Raw genomic sequence first — 18,940 nt, forward strand, 5'->3', positions numbered from 1 at the left:
TTAGCACAAAAAGTTATAAAATGCAAAACCAACGGATCTATTTAGCCTCGTGATATTAGTTTTCTCGTTTTTTTTTCCTTTCCCGCCATGGAAAGATTTTTATTATCGCTTTAGGTGTAGTATTTGCTGCGAATTTTGAGCATATTGTTATGGTTAATAATAATGGCGTATGTCACAAATAATTTTGAAAATGTTGGATTATTGAAAAATGAAGTGGAACAGTATAAACAAAATGAAAACGGACAATCAATGACGTAAGTAATCAAGTAGGTAATTTTTAGAATGCATTTCACACCTTTCTTAACCGTTGTCAGTATCTACAACCTATTCATAATAAACAATACATATTGTAATTGCACTGCTTTATTTGAAATTAGGTAGTTTTTCTATTATTATTGCAAATTTACCAATTTAAAAAAGTCTGTTAATGATTTGCGCACATCAACTTTCTCACGTGTCTAGACAAACAGCTGACCGAATTTCGTGAAAACAGCTGATATTTTAGTGCGCGGGAATTTTATGGGTGTATGAAAATAAGCAAATTTCAAACTTGTGTTTTTTCTTATTACACTTTAAGTTATGTTGCTTGTGTGTATGTGTATTCAAAGATTAATTCTAAATTCCTTAATAAATTTTTTTAATCTTACTAATATGAAAAAACCACACACCCATAACATAAGTTGTACATCCTGTCTGCCTGTGTCAAATTGTGTGGTCTTCTTTCCTGATAAACCTGGAGACTAGAAAATTTAAACATTCAAAATGAACAATATTTATGCTAATATATACTTTTTAATGTTATTCTATCTTATTTGTTGCACTTATATTGTTCAGTCTAAGTTAAATATGGCACACATACGATACACATGACAAAGAAAAAAAATAGTAAATTAGAAAATTATCATACAAATTGTATGTGATTTATCTTATTTCACTTACAACGTTAACACATTTGCCTATTGTTTTTTTTTAGAGATATGTCAAAGACTTCAATATATCAAACACCACCTCCTTGTTCAATTGTCGGGTCTTCTGGTAGTATGAACTTACCCGTACAACTTGTTGCTATTCCTGCTGGAAAAGAATTGTATGTATTCATTTTTATAATTATATAGGTTTTTATTAAATGAGTGTTTTAAACCATTTTTTTATAAATCAAAAAACTTATTTTTAAAACTGTATTGTTAAGTAGAAGCAAAGTTTGTTTGTCTGTATGGTATTACAATAACTAGCCCTTTTTAAAACCTGTTTAGAAAAAAACATATGTCGAATGAGAACATGCATTCAATAGAAGTAGAAATGGAAGAAGGCTTATATGGAGGACAAAGAGACCAAGAACGAAAAGTCCGAAGAGAAATTGCAAACAGTAACGAGCGTCGTCGCATGCAGAGCATTAATGCCGGGTTTAAAACTTTAAAAACTATTTTACCCCACTCTGAAGGAGACAAGTTAAGCAAGGTAAATTATAAACAAGAAATACTTGATAATATTTAAATTTGTAATTGCTTTTTGGTAAAGATAGTTTAAATAAAATTAACAGTGAATCATTTTATTTTGCCGAAATTTTCATTGTTTTGAATTTAGGCAACTATTTTGCAAAATACCGCTGAATATATATTTCAACTGGAGTCTGAAAAACTGAAGTTTTTACAACAAAACGAAAGGTTAAAGCAGGCAATATACCAGTGTAAATGTGGAAATGCCATTCAAAAAGCTGCTTTGATAGAAGCAACAGAAAAAGTTGGTTCATTTTGTGGTCAAATATTTTCATTTAAAAGTTTTTTGTGTATTTGTTTTTTTTTCTATTATTTAAAGGACATGAAACCTAAATTATCAATACTAAAACAAGAAAGCAAAAATGACTAAAATGTTACAATTCGATATTTCGTTAAAAATAAAAAAAATTAAATTTTATCTTAATTTGTTTTAGGATGAAGGTATCGGAAGTCCAGGAGATGAAGATGTGGAGGAAGCACAAAATATTGCGATTAGAAAGCAACTGGATAAAGAGAGAGCTTTAAGAAGACGATTAGAAGAAAGGGTAATTTGAAAATACAATATCTTAATGTATAACCCTTAGAAGACTTTAGGGCTTGGTGTATACATTTTTAGGATAAAATATTATTTTAAATTAAAATTAATTTTAACAATTTTCCCTAAATATTAATATTTTATCTTATATTTTAAGGTTCGAGAAATGGAAGCACAACTCTCCCCAGAAAAATATTCCACCGACAATTTCACTCCACTTAAAAAACAACAGCAAGAACAACCCATAAAAAAAGAAGATGTAAAAAATTATATTGTTTCCTTGGAGAAAAACACAACAGTTTACAACCAACAAAAACAGCAACCATTTTCAAATTCAATAACAGTTCAAAGCAAGGCAAGTATACAAGCATTATTACGCCCTTTTTTTGCAAAACTTGCCTTAATTATGCTTTATAAGATGGCATGTCTGGAACTAAAACACACTGAAATTTATATTTACATTTAAGTACATATGTTATTTAGACAATGTTTAATAAACTAAACTACTTTGAATAGGCTCACCCCCTACACAATGCTGTAATAAACCCTACACCCCATTTACATCACATTCAACCTCCCCATGTGAACCAAGCTGAAATTCAATATGTGTCTTCCAACAACAACTCAACAACTTACACAGATCACATTCCACAACCTGCTCTCTGCATCACAATTTCTGGGAATGAAGTTGTTAAATCTCCCACACAGGTTTGTTTTGTTTAAATACTTTTTTGATTTAATTTACATTTATGCTTTTTTTGGATTGTAATAAGTGTGTTTAATTGTTAAATAACCCACAATTCATTCAAGTTTTCTTTTTTTAAATGTAAACTCTTTGTTGATTTTAGACAAAAAAGCCCACTTACAACAATCAACCTAGATCCAAGCAACCTTTAAAGAAAAGAGTGATTGACATGACAGAACAAAATAGCTTTCTGCCAGCAAACAAGATGGCAAAGGTAAAGAGAATTAGACAATAATTGAACAATTGTGTAATTTATTGCTTACTTTTAATTGTCTTCTAAATTTTTTTTAATTTAAATTATTTTTTTAGCTAAATGTCAATGAAACAATACACAACACTGCAAAAATTGGTAATTTAGTAGTTGCTCAACCAACTACAATTCCAGCCATTTCCACTGTACCCCTAATTCCCAATTTTTCCAATTCTTCCTTGCCCCAAACACTAATTTTACCCAAAACAATGGAATATCAAAATTTAAATAATGTCAGTGTAGTTTCAAATGAAGCAGTTTCTGTCATACAAGAAGTACTTCAAAAGAACAACACAAGCAGTTATGAATTTCAAGCCAAAGTTATGCAGGATTTGCAACCAAAAAACAATGTAAGCATTCCTCAGACTTCCACCATGATGCCAGCTTCTGAGCAGACTATAGTGGCAAAACCACAAAACACAAATTCTATTATAGTTTCTCCACATTCCAATTCATTGCAAGGCTCCTTTCTGAGCATGTCTCCTGTTGTTTTAACCCAAAATCAGTCACTTTTATGGAAGGATCAACAACGATTTTCGACACCTCTTCAACATGCACAACAACAACGACAACAGCAGAATTATCAAGTTGCTGTTACTGCAGCAACAAATGAAAACATTCAAAATGTAGCATCAAGATTTATTTTGCAACCAACCACACAGAGGGTGCAGCCAAATGCTGAAGAAATGACCTTAAACCAAATCAACAGTGCCCCTTCTCTGTCCATGACTTTGACTCAACTTAATGCACTTCCAACGGTGTCACGATCAACAGGAGTTGTTGTACCATTAAGAAACGTACAACCCCAATACCTTCCTCTTGTCACAATGGATTCAGTGTTACGCAGTAATATGAGACGATTATCGAATGCAACCACCGATAGCTCCCCCAGTGATGAAGATAATCGAACAGAAGCAACTGAAGAACCTCCTGCGCAAAAGGAAGCGATAGTTGAACAAAAGGTATGTTAGCATAAATTTCTTTTTAATACAACTCCTTTTATAACAAACAATATAATGCTGTAAGATTTTTTTATATACTACGAGTATGCACAAATTTTAAAAACCTATTTGTTTACCATAGGTTTCAAGTCCGAAGGAAATTAAAATGGCTCCAAGTTCTGCAGTGGATGGCACTTCAGTGAGTTGTACAACTACAGTTTCTGTGCTTTCAAGTGGTCCAGGTTCACCCCCTGTTATAAGACATATCGACAAAGTTGCTACGAGAAGGAATTTAGAGACTATCGTGCAGGTAATCATGTATTGGTTATGACTTATTCATTTTTTTATAAAAAAACTATAAATGTAACTAAAATAATGACCAGAATTGTCTAAGAACAGTAAGGGTGTTAAACAAGTGTGTACTATGTCAGTTTAGATGTTGTGTTTGTTATTCTTGCATTGTATATTTTAAAGTTTTAAATTATAATTTGTATTTTTATTTAAATCAGGCAATTGATCACTTGGAGCAACAAGAAAGGCGAAATTCACAAGACCAACAAAGCTGTGGCGAAGATGAGAACCAACTAATTAAGATATCTTTGGGTTAATAATTCTTGGTACCACTGCAGGCAGCTGGATCATGATGTTATGCGGACTTTGACATATGCATATTTTTTTAAGCTAAAAATAATTACACAGTGAAAACAACTAAATATTTTCTGTTAAAATTTTATAATAACGGAGGTGCATTTTTACATATATAAAAGTGCTGGGCTTTAAATAATTAAATATTGGATTTTTTTTATTAGTGTGGCGTTTGTTTTGACATTTTATCTTGAACCATTTCAAACGTCGCTTTATTGCAAAATAAATTGTTATTTAGATAGTGTGCTTTTGTAGCAAACGAAATGTTATCATTTTGTTTGTTAAACTTTGCAAATAAATCAATGAAATATGATCATTCTGGTCAATTTTAAAGTCATTTTTAAACATTTCAAGATAAACCTAGTTTTCTATTTATTTATCTTGATATAAATGACTAATTTTACTGCGTAATTATGGGGTAACGTTTGTTACCACGACCCAAACAAAAGTTTTCTTGGAAGTTACCAAAGGTGGGCACCAAATCGTTAATGCGTTAAACGTTAAATAACGAAGTTAATCTTTTTGTTAAAATTTAACTTTTAAGTTAACTTTAAAAACCGTTATCGGACCTGTTAACTTTCGTTAAATTGTGCTACCGTTAAATTTAGCCCGTTAACTCAATATTTTACAAGTAAATCCAGGGTAATATAAGGAATATATATGTTTAAAATCGCCGTTTATCGGGTTTAATCGTCGCAATTTTTAAACGATGTAAGTAATTACTCTCCGGCCACTGTTATTTGGGCATTAGGCCTATGCCAGTTTTAAAAACTTCTTCTAAACCATTTTCGTCTAGTTAAAACATCGATTAGGAAAAAAACTATTTTTTTAAAATCTTTTTCTTATAAAAAAAGTTATTTCTTTGTTTGTTTTAATTAAATTTTAACGTTAACGTTTAACGATAACTTCCGTTACATTTCTTTTAATTTAACGAAAAAACGTTAGCGAAGTTACTGTATTGTGTAACGAATAACCATTTAACGAAGTTGCTGTTTCGTTTAACTGTGCCCACCTATGGAAGTTACTATGGTTCTATTGCCAAATAATTTACTTACTGACTGGGTTTTAGCTTTACATCAGCTAGAACCGTTTGTAATCCTTAATACAAAAGCCATACGACATAGAATCAATCGGGGTCGAACCTAGAAACTCATGCAGTGTAACCATCAGTTTAAAACACGACGCTGCTATTTAGGGTAAGTTAAAGTATTTTTGTAATTATAAATTTTTATAATATTGAATTTTATTTTCAAAAACCTAACAAAAAAGTTATTTTACTTAACAAAAAAAGTCATTTTATCAATAATCACATCGTTGTTAGCACTCTTACATACTTTAGATTTGCACGTTTTGCATCTAAAAAGTAAAACAAATATGTAGCTAATGTTTTGATGTTGTGTGTTTGCGGTTATCTTTGGTGGTGTTATCTTATTATATTGTTTAGGTAATAAGATTGTAACAGCTTTAATTAACATTTGCAATCAGTAAAATGAGTGGATATTTTGTACATGGTGGAACTCAATATCCGTAAGTATAAATTGACTGACGGAACTGACAGACTGCTTAATTAGCATATTAGTTATAAATTTCAACTGTCTAAATACCCTATTAACTACAGATGTCTTATTTTTATGTAGTTACGGACAAGCTCCACAACAGGATTCGCCGGCAATAAATTCTGGGGTGAGTATTTTGACTAAAAACGTTACTGAAAGATTGAAAATATTTTAAATCAAAAAAACCATTTTGTCTATTTTATTAAAAATTAATTTTGCATTTTGTTATTATTAGCAACAATTGCCCTACTATGGAAATGCTTACAGTACACAACAAGGTTAGGAATAAAAAATTGTTTAAATCGTGGTTTATTTCATTGCTTGTTGTATTAACCTAATGAAATTTTATATAAATGCGAAATCTAAATAAACAAACACTGCAATATTATATGATTTTAGTGCTATATATATGTTTTTTAATATGTTATCAACCAATGCTTTTATGTTCGTATTATGTTTGTTAATTTTAGTTTCTGCCACATCGGGACCACAATATGGATCTACTTCTAAACCCTATGATCAATCAACATCTTATCCTTCATCTGTTACTGATCTTAACTCTGCTACACAGTAAACAAATACATTCTTATAAAATAATATTAACTTTTTATATATAAGACTAAGCTATTTATCACTATTACACTCTCTAAGATATAAAACTTCGTATGACAATACAACGGGTGGAAATTTTATTGTAAAACAAGAGGATAGATATTCAGCAAATTATGACAACTATGGCGGTTCAATCAATAGCAATTATTCTTCAAGTAGTAGTTACAGAAATATTGTTGGACAAGGCAGGCCAGGTAAGTTGATTGTGATTTTGTCTCATTATTGCAAACATTGTTTGTAATACTAATCTTTTGTTGTTGTTTCCAATTTTGATCAGGATCCAAAAGTGCAAATGGGAATTATGTTAGTCACTCAACAGTTAATGCAGGTAAACAAGACAATCAAGACCATAGGGTAGTTTTTTTGTTTCACAAAAAGTTTTTCAATTCCAAAAATCTAATTTAGGTCCCAGCCAGTCTTACAGCACAGGAGGAAACAACTATGGGGTGACATCATCCTTCTCCGATGACATGGTTGGCACAGAAAATGTTTCTTCTCAGTCTTCATATGAGAAAGCTCTGCACAATGCAGCAAACCAATATTACCACAACAGAAGAGGAGGAGGTGGAGGGCGGGGAGGAGGTCGAGGACACAGGGCTAAAGGAGGAAGAGGAAGCTTTACCCAGCCAGCAGTAAGAAAAATAAAAATATTTTTATTAAGTTGTATTTTAATAAAAATCTGAATATAAATAATTCAAAATACCAATATGTTTAAATCATAGTTATATGTGACTGATATTATGTAATACGAAAGTGTTTTATTTATTTAAAAATATATCTCATGATAAAACCAGGCATTTCCTTACTTTTAAAAATTTAGAAAAATACTGGACCAAAACCCATTAAAGCAACAGAGGTAAAGGCGTACTTGTATGCTTGGTGTGGACAAAGGAAGTTGAAACCAGATTATGAGATAACATCACAAGGACAAAACAACAAAGTTGTGTTTCAATGCAAGGTATAAATGTAACTAGATCTAAATTCATGAGTAATAAACTTATAGTATTGTAAATAAATATAAATTAATAAATGTGAGTTAATTAATTATTTTAAAGTTAAATTTTCTATTAAATTTGTTCTTTTTTTTTAGTTGATAATTCAAGGGTTGGATTATGTAGCAGAAGTTGTTTCAAATAGCAAGAAAGATTCACAGACTAAAGCTGCTTGGGATTTCTGTGAACACCTTGTTAAACAAGGATTTATGAAAGCATCTGAGTTACCGGAGAAACCTGTAAATCAAAATTTGATTTCTAATGTAGTGTAAAATTTCGTTTTTATTGTGTAGCTAAATGAAATTTTTATTACAACAGACTGAAATTCTAATGAAAACTGTTGGTGAAACAACTAGACCTTCTGGTACGATTCCTGCTGAGAGCAATGAATTTGTAAGTATTTTATGTTAAACTTTATTATGGGTACAATAAACACAAAGTAATTCATGATGAATTTAAAATTAAGATTAAACTAAAGCATTTCCAGTTATTATTTTTAATGCAATATTACAATTCTTTTAATTAAAAACATTTTCTTTGTTATAGATTGAACAGAATGGTGGTTGGACAATATCAAACAGTCGACAGCGTTTGCATCAATTTTGTCAGCGGGAGAGAATTTCTTTGGAATTTGGTCACACTAATCATGGTCCTGAACATGCAAGGGAATTCAATTGTAAACTAACTATTCATGTTCCCTCTATACAAAAAGGTATTTTCTTTAACTTAATTTTAATCCGATGTTATAAGGTTTTGTATTTTAATGTAACGGCTTAAAAAAATGTTTTTGCTAATTAAATTTTGTGTTTCATTGACTGTATAAAAATAAACTTATACTGATTTCTTGTTTAAAGTTTTTCACAATCAATTTTGTAATTTGTATTATAAAGCTGCCAAAACTAATTTTTTGGATGAGAAAACCTCATTTTAATTTTGCTGCTAATTGCCCGTGCTATGACATAATTTTTAATTGTAATTGGGGTTAAACTATTATCGACAATTTTTTCATCCACCAAAAACATCATTTTTTAAAATTTTGTTTAGACATTACTGCTAATGAAAAGGGTCACAACAAAAAGCAAGCAGCAGCTTTATGTGCTCTAAGCATTGTTCGTCAACTTTACTCCCACAATCTTATCGAAAAAGTTGGAGGAAAAATTAAACATGTTTTAAGAGGAACTTTGATGGGTGGTCCTCTACCCAGCAAAGATGAAAACGTCAAAGTTAACAAAGATGAAGTGGTTAAAATTAAAAAAATTGAAAGTGAACAAGTAACAAGTGGAATGAAAAGAAAAGCTGTAGACCAGGTAAACTATTTAATCTGCTTTTTATTTAATAAATTTCAAGAAATGAAATAAATGATTTTTTTTACACTCAACTTTTTTTTACATTAATATTTAAATTTAGCCACCTGCAAATGTTGATGAGTTTGGAAATTGGACCGCAGAAAACTCTCGTCAGAGATTAAGTCAGTTTTGTCAAACTAATAATATTCTTTGTGATGTGCTTTACACAGAAGAAGGTGGACCTGGCAATAAGGTCAATCATTATTTATTATTGCAAAAAAGCAAAGTTACATTAAAAGGAAAAAGTCTTAATTGTTCTTACTAAAATTTTAACATTTGTTGCCGGATAAATCGGGCCCTATTATTAAAAATTAATCGTAATTAAAAAAATATATTTTGTATTGTCATTTTAGACCTACACTGCTTCTCTAAACATGAAAATTTTGCCGGAAGATATGGGTGAAGAAAAGCAGTTGGAAGCGGTTTCGACTGGTCAAACTAAGAAAGATGCGGCCGTTGGAGTAGCCCTTAAAATTATCTCACAACTTTACAAACTTTCTTTTGTTGAGGCTAACCCAAAAAAGAAACTGCAACGCTCTAAATCGCCGGTAAATAAAAGGAAATAATCAAATATATCTGACTTTATTTAAAAACCATTTTATTTTAAGGCTGAAAGTCTTGCGATTCCATTCCGAGATCCTTTTCCTTACTATGTTGGTCAAGGACACCCAGTAAGTTTATAAAAGTTATGGTTTTTGTTGAAAAAATAAAAAATTAATTTAATTTTGATTTTGAATAAATTTATTTTGTGGCAAATATTTTTAAATATATTTTACAACTTTTTTTTACAGCTTTGTTTTTTTAAAATGAGTTTTTAAATTATTTTTAAAGGACAGCTACATGTTTTCTTCCCCCTTTTTTGGAGGAAACAGAGGGATGTTACCTCAACATCGAACTACTTTACAAGATATCTATCTAAACGAGAAGCACAAGATGATTTATCCTTGTGATGGTGACCTTGAAGCAATTCAGAGAACAGTCCGAAAGATTGAGATGGCTTTAAAACAAGTTTCAGATAATCTGGAGAAGGATGTGGAGGTGAAACAGGAAGTTGTAATAAAGAAGGAAATCAAAGAAGAAAAAGATGAAGAAATGAAAATTGAAATGTAAAAATTTTTTAAACTTAAATTAAAAGCATAAATTATATGTTATTTTGTTTAATTTTTTTTACGCCATGTAGGCCTATATAATTGTTGATTTAAATAGAATAAGTTATAGAACGAGCCTGAATATTTTTGGTTGTGGTGTTTTTTCTTAGAAAATATTTGCAACAAATTACTCTTTTTCCAGGCCAACACCAAACAGTGCACGATTACAAGGTGTAATGAGAGTTGGGACATTGGCAAAAGGTTTGCTTTTGAAAGAAGATTTATCGGTTGAGCTTGTTTTATTGAGTGAGGATGCTCCAACTTCTGAACTTTTGAACAAGGTCGCGGAAATTTTGCCCAAGTTTCTTCAGGTAGGGTATCTCTATTTTACGAATTTCAGTAGATTTTTTGTTAAAACTAAATAGCTAATCATTTTTTGATGTATTTAATTTAAAATTTTTAATAATTAACAATGTTGTATTCTAGCTACCATCTATTTACAAAAAAAAATCAATATTTAAAGTATTGGTTTTCAATAAAATAAGCAACCTTTAAAAAAGTGGTAAAAATAAATGATGTATTTATTACATAGGAGGGCGATGGCGATGTTATAACATTGACACCAGCAGTAAAAGACTCAGCAATTTACATCACAAACTTAATTGCAAATCCTAACACCAGTCCAACTTCTACAAACTTAAATCCAACCATCACAATTAATGTGGCTTTGTATTTGTCATCTAGAGTTGTCAGAACTCCAAAAGAAGGTTTGTTATTAGGTTTAGAACTTAATTTGGGAATTTTTTTTACTAAGTTTATTGTGGCAGGGTTTGGAGAGACTAAACTAACTCAAAATACATTTTCTTCATTTAAAATATTTAAGGCTTATTTTTGTAAACAGGCAAAATATATCTTAAAACAAATATATAATAATATAGTCATAGTTTAAGTTTTTTTTTATTCTTATTTGTATTATTAATATTTTGTCTGCTTATTTTATTTATATTTTAAATTTTCTCTCAAATCCTTCCACATACAACTAACCAAAAAACCTTTTTTTAATCAACAAAATTTTCCGGCGATTTGATCTCTTCTGCACGGGCACACACAATACGCCAATACGTTGTACGTTTGTGTGTACACGGTGCCCTCAGATGGAAATGTCGTCGAGTTTACACTCAACAAGGACAAATGTATGCGAGCACTTGCCGAACTGCGTCACACTAAGTGGTTTCAGGTCTAACTTTGCTTACAGAGTCTTGCACTTTATTGTTTTTAGAATTAAAAAAACTTGCACTTAAGTATTTTGACCAAATTTGTTATTAAAAAGGTAAAATATTGCCTAATTTTTTATGTTTGGGGATTTTGCTTTTTAAACAAACCCAATACAATACATTTATAAGATTTTAAAAATTTGTATAGATCCTGTAACGCAATGTAAAAATGTTTTTAGACATGTGCCAATGGTATTCCATCTTGTGTTATTGTTATTCGAATTATTCGTGAAATGTCAAAAAGATTGGATGCCTGGAAACCGTTATCTGATTGGGTAACAAATGAAATATTAAACTTTTTTACAAGTAACTTATAGTTAAATATCTAAAATAATAACTCATATTTTAACTTCAAATAAATTTTTGATAGATTCCGTGTGTATCATTTATTTATATATGCTTATGAGTTTTTAACTTATGAGTTTTTGTTTTTATAGGCAATTGAACTAGTAGTAGAGAAGGCATTGAGTTCTACTCCCATTCCACTATCTCTTGGTGGATCATTTATAAGAGTGATGGAGGTGATTGCTTCTGGAGTGTTTTTACCTGGTTAGTATAAATCAAAATTTTTATACTTATCTTTCAACAAAGAGATAGAAAACATTAAGCATACAAGGATGTAGTTTATTTTCCACAAGCAAATTAATTGAAATAGTATATTGCTATGTGTATTGCTAAGTCAATTACCATTTTGTTGAACTTTAATAACAAAATGGGTATATTTAATAACAAAAAATGAGTATAAAATGGGTATATTGCAAATTTGTGGTTTACCATATACCATTAAACAAGGTAAGAGATTTTAAATATGTATTTTGTGCTGACAATATGAGTTACATAAAGGTGGAATAGGAATAAAAGATCCATGTGAAAAGGAAAGTGTTGATGTTGGTGAGAATATGACAATACATGAAAGGGAAATTTTAACTGCTGCAGCACAGGTATGTATCACATAAATCTTTATTTTTTTTGTAATACAGTAAAATAAAGTGACTTTTTAAATTTTAAAGAATGCTTTGCGACTAACTGTGTTCAAAAAACCGTACGAAATCTTGGGTATGGAAATAATAGAAAGTGCCCAGCCTTATAATAGAAGGTTGGGAAGTTCTGTAAAGAAAACACCCAGCGATGCTTTGACAGAATCTGAAATTTGATTTTTACAGAGTTGAAACAACTATTTTAATTACAACATGTTGTGCTATTGTAGTACACAACTTTAATCTTTTGTTTTGTTTATTGTTAGTTGGGCTAATAAAGTTTAACTTCTTATGTTTTGACACCTTAACTTGTTTATTTTCTTTATTCAAAAAGCTCTGCTTAACCTACCATACTTAGTAGATTTTCTCTACAAGAAATTTTTAACAAAAGCTGGTTTTTATCCCAATAAAGCTTGCCAAATTATACCTAATATGTCCTACCTAAATTTTGTTGGCTGTTTGACTTAGAACAGTTTGGTTTGTATTTTGTAAGCCCAAGTTGTTTTAAATGTGGTTTTCGGTTTTTGCGTTAACAGTATTCTTTTATATGAAGGTATGTGTGGAATACATTTTACACACTCGGCCAATTCATTTTGCAAATCTCTTGTTATGTATTTTGGAAACTTATTTCCTGTACTAATTAGTTGACAAAAAAATCAAAAAGTAGGACACATGTGTTTTGATAATGTTAAATAACGTTTAATCTTCGGCAAACAGTACTTTTTAATCACTTTTTAGCAAAAGCATTGCAAGTGTTTTTACAAAATGGCGATTACCAAAAATACTCAGACAAATACATTTATTTAAATCTTGAATATAGGTTGTTACAGTATATTTAAATCTTGACAATAGGTTGTTACAGTATAAACAAAAAAACTACACCACTTATTTCCAAACTTCGATCAGTTTTTGAATCCTTTTCAGCCTTCAAGATCTAAAAATACAAAAAAGTGTGAATGTTAAATAGGCTATACATTTATTTTCTTATATAATATAACCTTATGTAGGTATTCAGTTGCGTAAATTTTTGTTTTTAATTTTGACATTGTTTCGACTTGTTACCTCTTTCATCTTGAAACATTTCCTTAATGATATCATCAAAAGATTTTATACTTTCTTCCAAGTTTCGTTTGTATCTATTTTTGTCAGCGTTATGACTTAATGAAATTGTGTCCTATAAATAAAAACGTACATTACTAACATAGAATAATATTTTTATACAAACTTGACAAAAGCGTTGTTGAATTTTGACGTTACATTAACTTCTTAACTTTATAACTTACTCTTCTTCTTGATCTAAAAAAAACAGCTTCATTCGTAACAACTAAAATGCACAATAAGGTAACAAGTATTAGCTTGTTCATTATTCTTTATAGAAGTTAAATATCCAGACACCCTTATGATTGGGTTTTATTGCTACTGATTTATATGTAGTCTAAGCCTTTAGTTAAGTGTACCGGAAAATAAATAAGGCCAGTTAAAAACGTACACTTTTAAGAAGGCCAGCAGACATTTAAACTGCTGTCGTCTTTTCTTTTTAAAATTTAGGTTATAATGTTCTTGAATGGTTTGGTAGAAGTCTTACCATTTTTTAATTGTTTTTATGTATATCTTTTTTATGGAAAGGTCGAATGCGCGACCTAAACATAACAGTTACCCCGACCCAGTCTCGAGTTGCCTGCGGCAGTTTGGGATATTATAGATTATAATTGCCCGATAATTAAACTACTAATTAGGTGCTGGCTCAGCAAGAGTTGTAAAGTTTCTAAAGTTCATAGCTCCTTGCTTAAAGGCGCTACAGCGTAAGATCAGGACTTTATGTTAAGGAAGTGTTCTGACCACTACACCACGCTGTCGGTTTTAATAAAAACGATTTGCTTTAATGGATATTGTAAAACTGTCTAAAATAACTTAACACAACTGTCTTTAACAAGATATAGCTATATTAAACAAACGTATGTTCAACGGTTTAAAAAATGACCGACTTGCACATATTTTTGGTTTTGGGGGGATTTAGCAGACACTTAAACACCAACCAAAATATTTTATTTATAAAAAAAATATTTTATTTTTTGAAAAATTAATAATTTTTTTTTGTATAACAGATTATTTACAATTGTTAACATTTTTTAAATATTAGTTCAATATGTATTCGTATAAATGAATGTCCGCAGTTACATTATAAGAACATTTAAACTAACATCCAACTATTTCTTGTTTAAAAATAATTTTTCTACACTTAAAAATACAACATAAATTCTTTAATAATGATTTTTATTATTCCAAGTATTTAAATCTATACAAGATAATTCTAGTTTCTTTTAAAGTTTTTTTTTTATTCCGCCCGAAAATTACTTGTTAGACTTCTTTGCAAATCTTACTTGCCAAAATCTAAACAAATTGTTAAAAATTACTTTAAATATGCAACACAACCTGAGTTAATTTGCTTAAATCAATACATTTACGATAAAATATTTACTTTTATTTTAAATATATTGTTACATATATCAGATTAATATGAATAACGTGTAATATTAAAGATATAGGCTAGTACCTTGTTTTGGTTCGTTATCTGGGTTGTCTTGAAAAATTTCCTCCAAATCACCAAGTGAGTTTGACATTTCTTCTATAACACTTCGTTTACCAATGTTGCCGTCTAGTATTGGACCAGTAAGCCCCTTATAAAAACCATAAAATAAAAATAAGGCAAGCTTTTCAATTACACTCAATTAATACTTCATGGCATGAGACCAGAAAATAAAAATTTAGATAACTTTGTTTGTGAACCTAAAACCATTGCAATAAACTTGGAATATTTTATTTCTTACCCTTCTGCGCCTGCTTGCGGTACTTGCAGCAATAAGAATGCACAACAGAGTTACAATAAAAAGCTTTTTCATTTTTGTTTTGCTTTGGATATTTTGCCTCACTATACTTTAATACAATAGCTTAAAATATAGCTCAACATATATATGCATTAACCGGATAACTAGAAAAAGGCATGTTGATTTACAACTCTTGTTATTTAAAGTTAGAAAACACGGTCGACTGGGAAAATTGTACGAAAATGTTGCTAAATATAAGAGCGTTTTATATTTTATAAAAGTGATAATTCATTTTTAATTTTAAACCTGACTTGACTATGTTTTTGTTTGTGTTAAATACTTCAAAAAAATTTTAATAAAAAAAACGTAGCTTCAAAAAAGCTATTGAACAAATAGTTTAACTATAATTCTGTACTAGTTTTAACTATTATTCCATTAATAAAACTTTGTAATTTTAGTAAAATATTTTTAAGGTCTATAAAAAGGATAATTTGATTAAAACATACACTAAACAAAAAATAAATCTGTTTTAAAAATTTGTTCCAAAAGATATATAAAAAAAAGAATTTGAACATTATTTAAAAACAACACAATAAAAAATGATATGTGTGTAACCTCACTTTTGTTTATTTTTTTCCTCTCCTCGAAAAAGATTTTTTCAAACCACCATTAAACGAGTCTGACACCTCTTCCATTACATCTCGTTTGTTGATATTGATGTTATCTTTTTTTGCGTAAGGATTAAACTTAATTTTAAAAAACAGTTAATTTACGTTTTAAAAGATGTAAATTAAACAATGGCAATACGTATTTACTATTTGCTTGATTTTGCAAAAAAAAATGTTGGTTACTCAAATTTTGTTTTTATTAATTTTTTGTTATTTTTTGCTTTATTGCTACAACTTCTTTAAAGTACAAAAGATATTGTCTTAATTGGTCATTATAATTGTATTCTATATTAATAAGTTTGTTTTTTAATTTTTTTACTTACTTGTCTTCTGCGGCTCCAAGCGTTACTTGATACAATTAGCAGGCACAACAACGTTACAATCAGTAGCTTGTTCATAATTGGATTGTTTAAGTTTTCGTTTATGTATTAAAAGTTTATTTTCAAGGCCTTTTATAAGCTATAATTTACAAAAGAAAAAGGCAAGAAAAAATAATGGATTTTTAATACTTGACTCAATCTTTATTTTGCTTAAGCGAAAACTGATCTAAAAAAATAGTTTAATGAAATTTTAAGCCATGTACATTGAGTTTTCTTTCCACAAAAATATGCATAATAGTAAATTTAAGGATAGATATTTTTTTGCTATAATTTTATGCCTGTCTTTTTTGGATGACTGATAAAATAAGCCACAACAACAATAAAATGATATTTTTTTTAAATAAATTTTGTTTTGTTTTACTTTGGAGGAAAAACATAAAATCAAAAAACTTGTGTCTAATTTTTTCATGTAATGAAAATTGCACAAACAAGGCAATGTGTTTCACTTTAAAAGAAATTAAAGAAATTTTTAAATCAAAAACAGGAAATATTTAAAGTGATTTTGATTGGTATTAGGAGGAAATATGTTTAGAGTTACAGAGTATTTATCCGCTTTAGAAGAAATATGATCGCTCTTTTTGCAAATTAATCTCGAAAACAATAAACCTTGTATGTGCGATATACTGGGTTAAATAAAATGCTGAATGTTTTGAATTTTTTTGATTCCGTGGTTTATTTAGCTTAACAGAACTTAATTTGGTAAGTTGCACAATGAACTTAAAAAAGCCTTTTTTTAGGAAAAATATAAAGAATGCTGTACACTTTTATGTTTTTATTTAAATATATGTATTTTTACACTTCTTGTATTTAATATTATTTGAATAGTCCTTAGTTCTGTTTAACTTAACAAAATTCAATGGTGCAATACATCTGATTTTCTAAGTTAATTTGAGTAAGCAAAAAAAAATATGAAAATATCTCTAAACATTTTTATTTTATTTTGGCGAAAACATTTTAGATGTAATTTTTTTTAACATGTTTAAACTTCATCGCTGTGAAGCGTCTAAAATATATTATTAGGCAACACTTTGGTGAAATTATTCTTTTTGTTCTATAACAAAACAAATTTATGTTATTTAAATTTAAAAAAACGCAATGATTAGTTTATGTAAAATTTTTTGGTAATGATATTAATAAAAATAATTTAAAGAGAACAACAGTTGATAAAGAAAAATTATTTATTGACATTTTATTAAATTATTGAAAAAAAATAATTTTGAAGCAAACCTCGTTTTTGTCTATTATTTGCCTCGTCTGGAAATAGTTCTTCCAAACCACCATCCAACGAGTCCGACGCCTCTTCCATTACACTTCGTTTGTTGACGTTATTTTCTGCGGTGAGAGGAACCTTTTAAGTTTTAAACGGTGTAAATCAAACACGTGTAGCTTAGATATTTCAATTTAACGTTAACGAATACCAAATAAAATGTCTTCACCAACCATTACCTTAATTCTGCGTTCGTGCAACAATTAACATAAGGTAGGGAAAATAATACTTTAATGGTGGGTCTTTTTTACTTATTTTTACTTACGTTTCTTCTGCGGCGCCTCCATGCATTACTTGATACAATCAGCAAGCACAAAAACGTTACAATTAATAGCTTGTTCATATTCGGTTTGCTTAAAATTCCTTTTATAATTGTAAAGTTCATTGCCAAGGCTTTTTATAAGTATTACATTTTCACAGAAGAAGACAAGAAAAAATATAGAATATCTTTTAATACCTTACTAAATTTTTATTGTAATTATGCAAAAATTAATATAAAAAGGAATTATACTTTGCAGCCATGCTTTATTAGACATTTATGCACAAAAACATGTATAATAGTTTTTAAATATTTTGTTTTATTATAACAATATTTTTAGTATTGTCAATGTTTGGTTTAACGACTAGTAAATCATGAAAAAATATAAGGAATGCTGTATTATACTTTTATACTTATTTTTTTTTAGTTATTATTTTTAGCATTATTTTAATATTTTTTACTTCTGTTTTAATATTAAAAACTTTTCCAAATAAATACTACATCTGATTAGCTAAGTTAGCTTAAGCAAGCAAAAAAACAAAAAAATATCACTTTAACATTTTTATTTAATTTTAGCGCAAAATTTTTAGATGAAACTTTTTTTTACATGTTTAACCTTCATCGTTGTACAGCATCTAAAATATATTATTTAAGCACGAAATTTATTTCGTCTATAAAAAGACAAATTTATATTATTTGGGTTAAAATATTGCATTATAATTAATTTATGTAAATTTTTGTTGTAAATGATATTTTTGAAAATAATTTAATGGGAACAACAGTTAATAAAAAGAAATAATTTTTAAACAACTTATTATTGCATTCCAGTAAAAAAATTGTTTTTTAACAAACCTCGTTTTTGTTTATTATTTGCTTTCTCTTGAAATAGTTCTTCCATATTACCATAAAACGAGTCCGACACCACCTCCATTACACTTCGTTTGTTGATGTGATCCTCTGCGTTCAGACCAATAAGTGGTCCTTCCTTTAAAGTTAAAATAGGTAAAAAAGATTTTAAATAAATCCGTTAACGCCGGGGCCAAGGCCCAATAGTTTAGCGTTGGTCCAGATTGAACTAAAAACT

General features: G+C 29.1%; 2 protein-coding genes and 1 long non-coding RNA gene across 4 annotated transcripts; 2 read left to right on the forward strand and 1 right to left on the reverse strand.

The window, feature by feature from the left end:
• Positions 1 to 127: 127 nt before the first annotated feature.
• On the forward strand, positions 128 to 4,853 carry LOC145754835 (uncharacterized). Its single transcript, XM_082570973.1, has 11 exons — positions 128 to 254; positions 974 to 1,087; positions 1,254 to 1,458; positions 1,585 to 1,740; positions 1,931 to 2,041; positions 2,189 to 2,386; positions 2,548 to 2,739; positions 2,880 to 2,990; positions 3,086 to 3,988; positions 4,110 to 4,277; positions 4,477 to 4,853. The coding sequence occupies exons 1-11, from the start codon at positions 163 to 165 to the stop codon at positions 4,573 to 4,575; spliced, it is 2,349 nt and encodes a 782-aa protein (XP_082427099.1). The 5' UTR covers positions 128 to 162; the 3' UTR covers positions 4,576 to 4,853.
• Positions 4,854 to 5,787: 934 nt separating this feature from the next.
• On the forward strand, positions 5,788 to 13,651 carry LOC145747556 (uncharacterized). 2 transcript variants are annotated; one of them, XM_082564893.1, is made up of 24 exons: positions 5,788 to 5,808; positions 6,057 to 6,139; positions 6,250 to 6,295; positions 6,404 to 6,446; positions 6,639 to 6,738; positions 6,820 to 6,974; positions 7,058 to 7,108; positions 7,186 to 7,412; positions 7,601 to 7,738; positions 7,871 to 8,011; positions 8,091 to 8,165; positions 8,319 to 8,484; positions 8,817 to 9,079; positions 9,180 to 9,311; positions 9,472 to 9,666; positions 9,727 to 9,789; positions 9,950 to 10,224; positions 10,409 to 10,577; positions 10,799 to 10,973; positions 11,361 to 11,443; positions 11,660 to 11,755; positions 11,918 to 12,029; positions 12,324 to 12,421; positions 12,491 to 13,651. In XM_082564893.1, the coding sequence occupies exons 2-24, from the start codon at positions 6,102 to 6,104 to the stop codon at positions 12,632 to 12,634; spliced, it is 2,985 nt and encodes a 994-aa protein (XP_082421019.1). In that variant the 5' UTR covers positions 5,788 to 5,808; positions 6,057 to 6,101; the 3' UTR covers positions 12,635 to 13,651. The 2 variants fall into 2 exon arrangements, with proteins under 2 accessions (XP_082421019.1, XP_082421018.1); XM_082564892.1 differs by lacking the exon at positions 5,788 to 5,808 and having other exon boundaries at positions 5,995 to 6,139.
• Positions 13,652 to 14,740: 1,089 nt separating this feature from the next.
• LOC145763856 (uncharacterized) lies at positions 14,741 to 15,373 on the reverse strand. The gene is made up of 3 exons (XR_014288462.1): positions 15,286 to 15,373; positions 15,012 to 15,135; positions 14,741 to 14,848 (listed from the first exon to the last, which is right to left on the reverse strand). It is a non-coding gene; the product is annotated as an uncharacterized LOC145763856 (long non-coding RNA).
• Positions 15,374 to 18,940: the final 3,567 nt, after the last annotated feature.

The sequence above is a fragment of the Corella eumyota genome, chromosome 1 (assembly GCF_963082875.1).
Source record: "Corella eumyota chromosome 1, kaCorEumy4.1, whole genome shotgun sequence".
NCBI lineage: Eukaryota > Metazoa > Chordata > Ascidiacea > Phlebobranchia > Corellidae > Corella > Corella eumyota.

Excerpts from the sequence above, each read along its gene's own strand:
- LOC145754835 (XM_082570973.1), top strand. The coding sequence starts at position 163 with ATGGCGTATGTCACAAATAATTTTGAAAATGTTGGATTATTGAAAAAT. Across the intron at positions 1,741-1,930 it reads TGATAGAAGCAACAGAAAAA|GATGAAGGTATCGGAAGTCC; the intron begins GTTGGTTCATTT and ends AATTTGTTTTAG. Across the intron at positions 4,278-4,476 it reads ATTTAGAGACTATCGTGCAG|GCAATTGATCACTTGGAGCA; the intron begins GTAATCATGTAT and ends TATTTAAATCAG.
- LOC145747556 (XM_082564893.1), top strand. The coding sequence starts at position 6,102 with ATGAGTGGATATTTTGTACATGGTGGAACTCAATATCC. Across the intron at positions 6,140-6,249 it reads CATGGTGGAACTCAATATCC|TTACGGACAAGCTCCACAAC; the intron begins GTAAGTATAAAT and ends ATTTTTATGTAG. Across the intron at positions 10,225-10,408 it reads GAAGAAATGAAAATTGAAAT|GCCAACACCAAACAGTGCAC; the intron begins GTAAAAATTTTT and ends CTCTTTTTCCAG.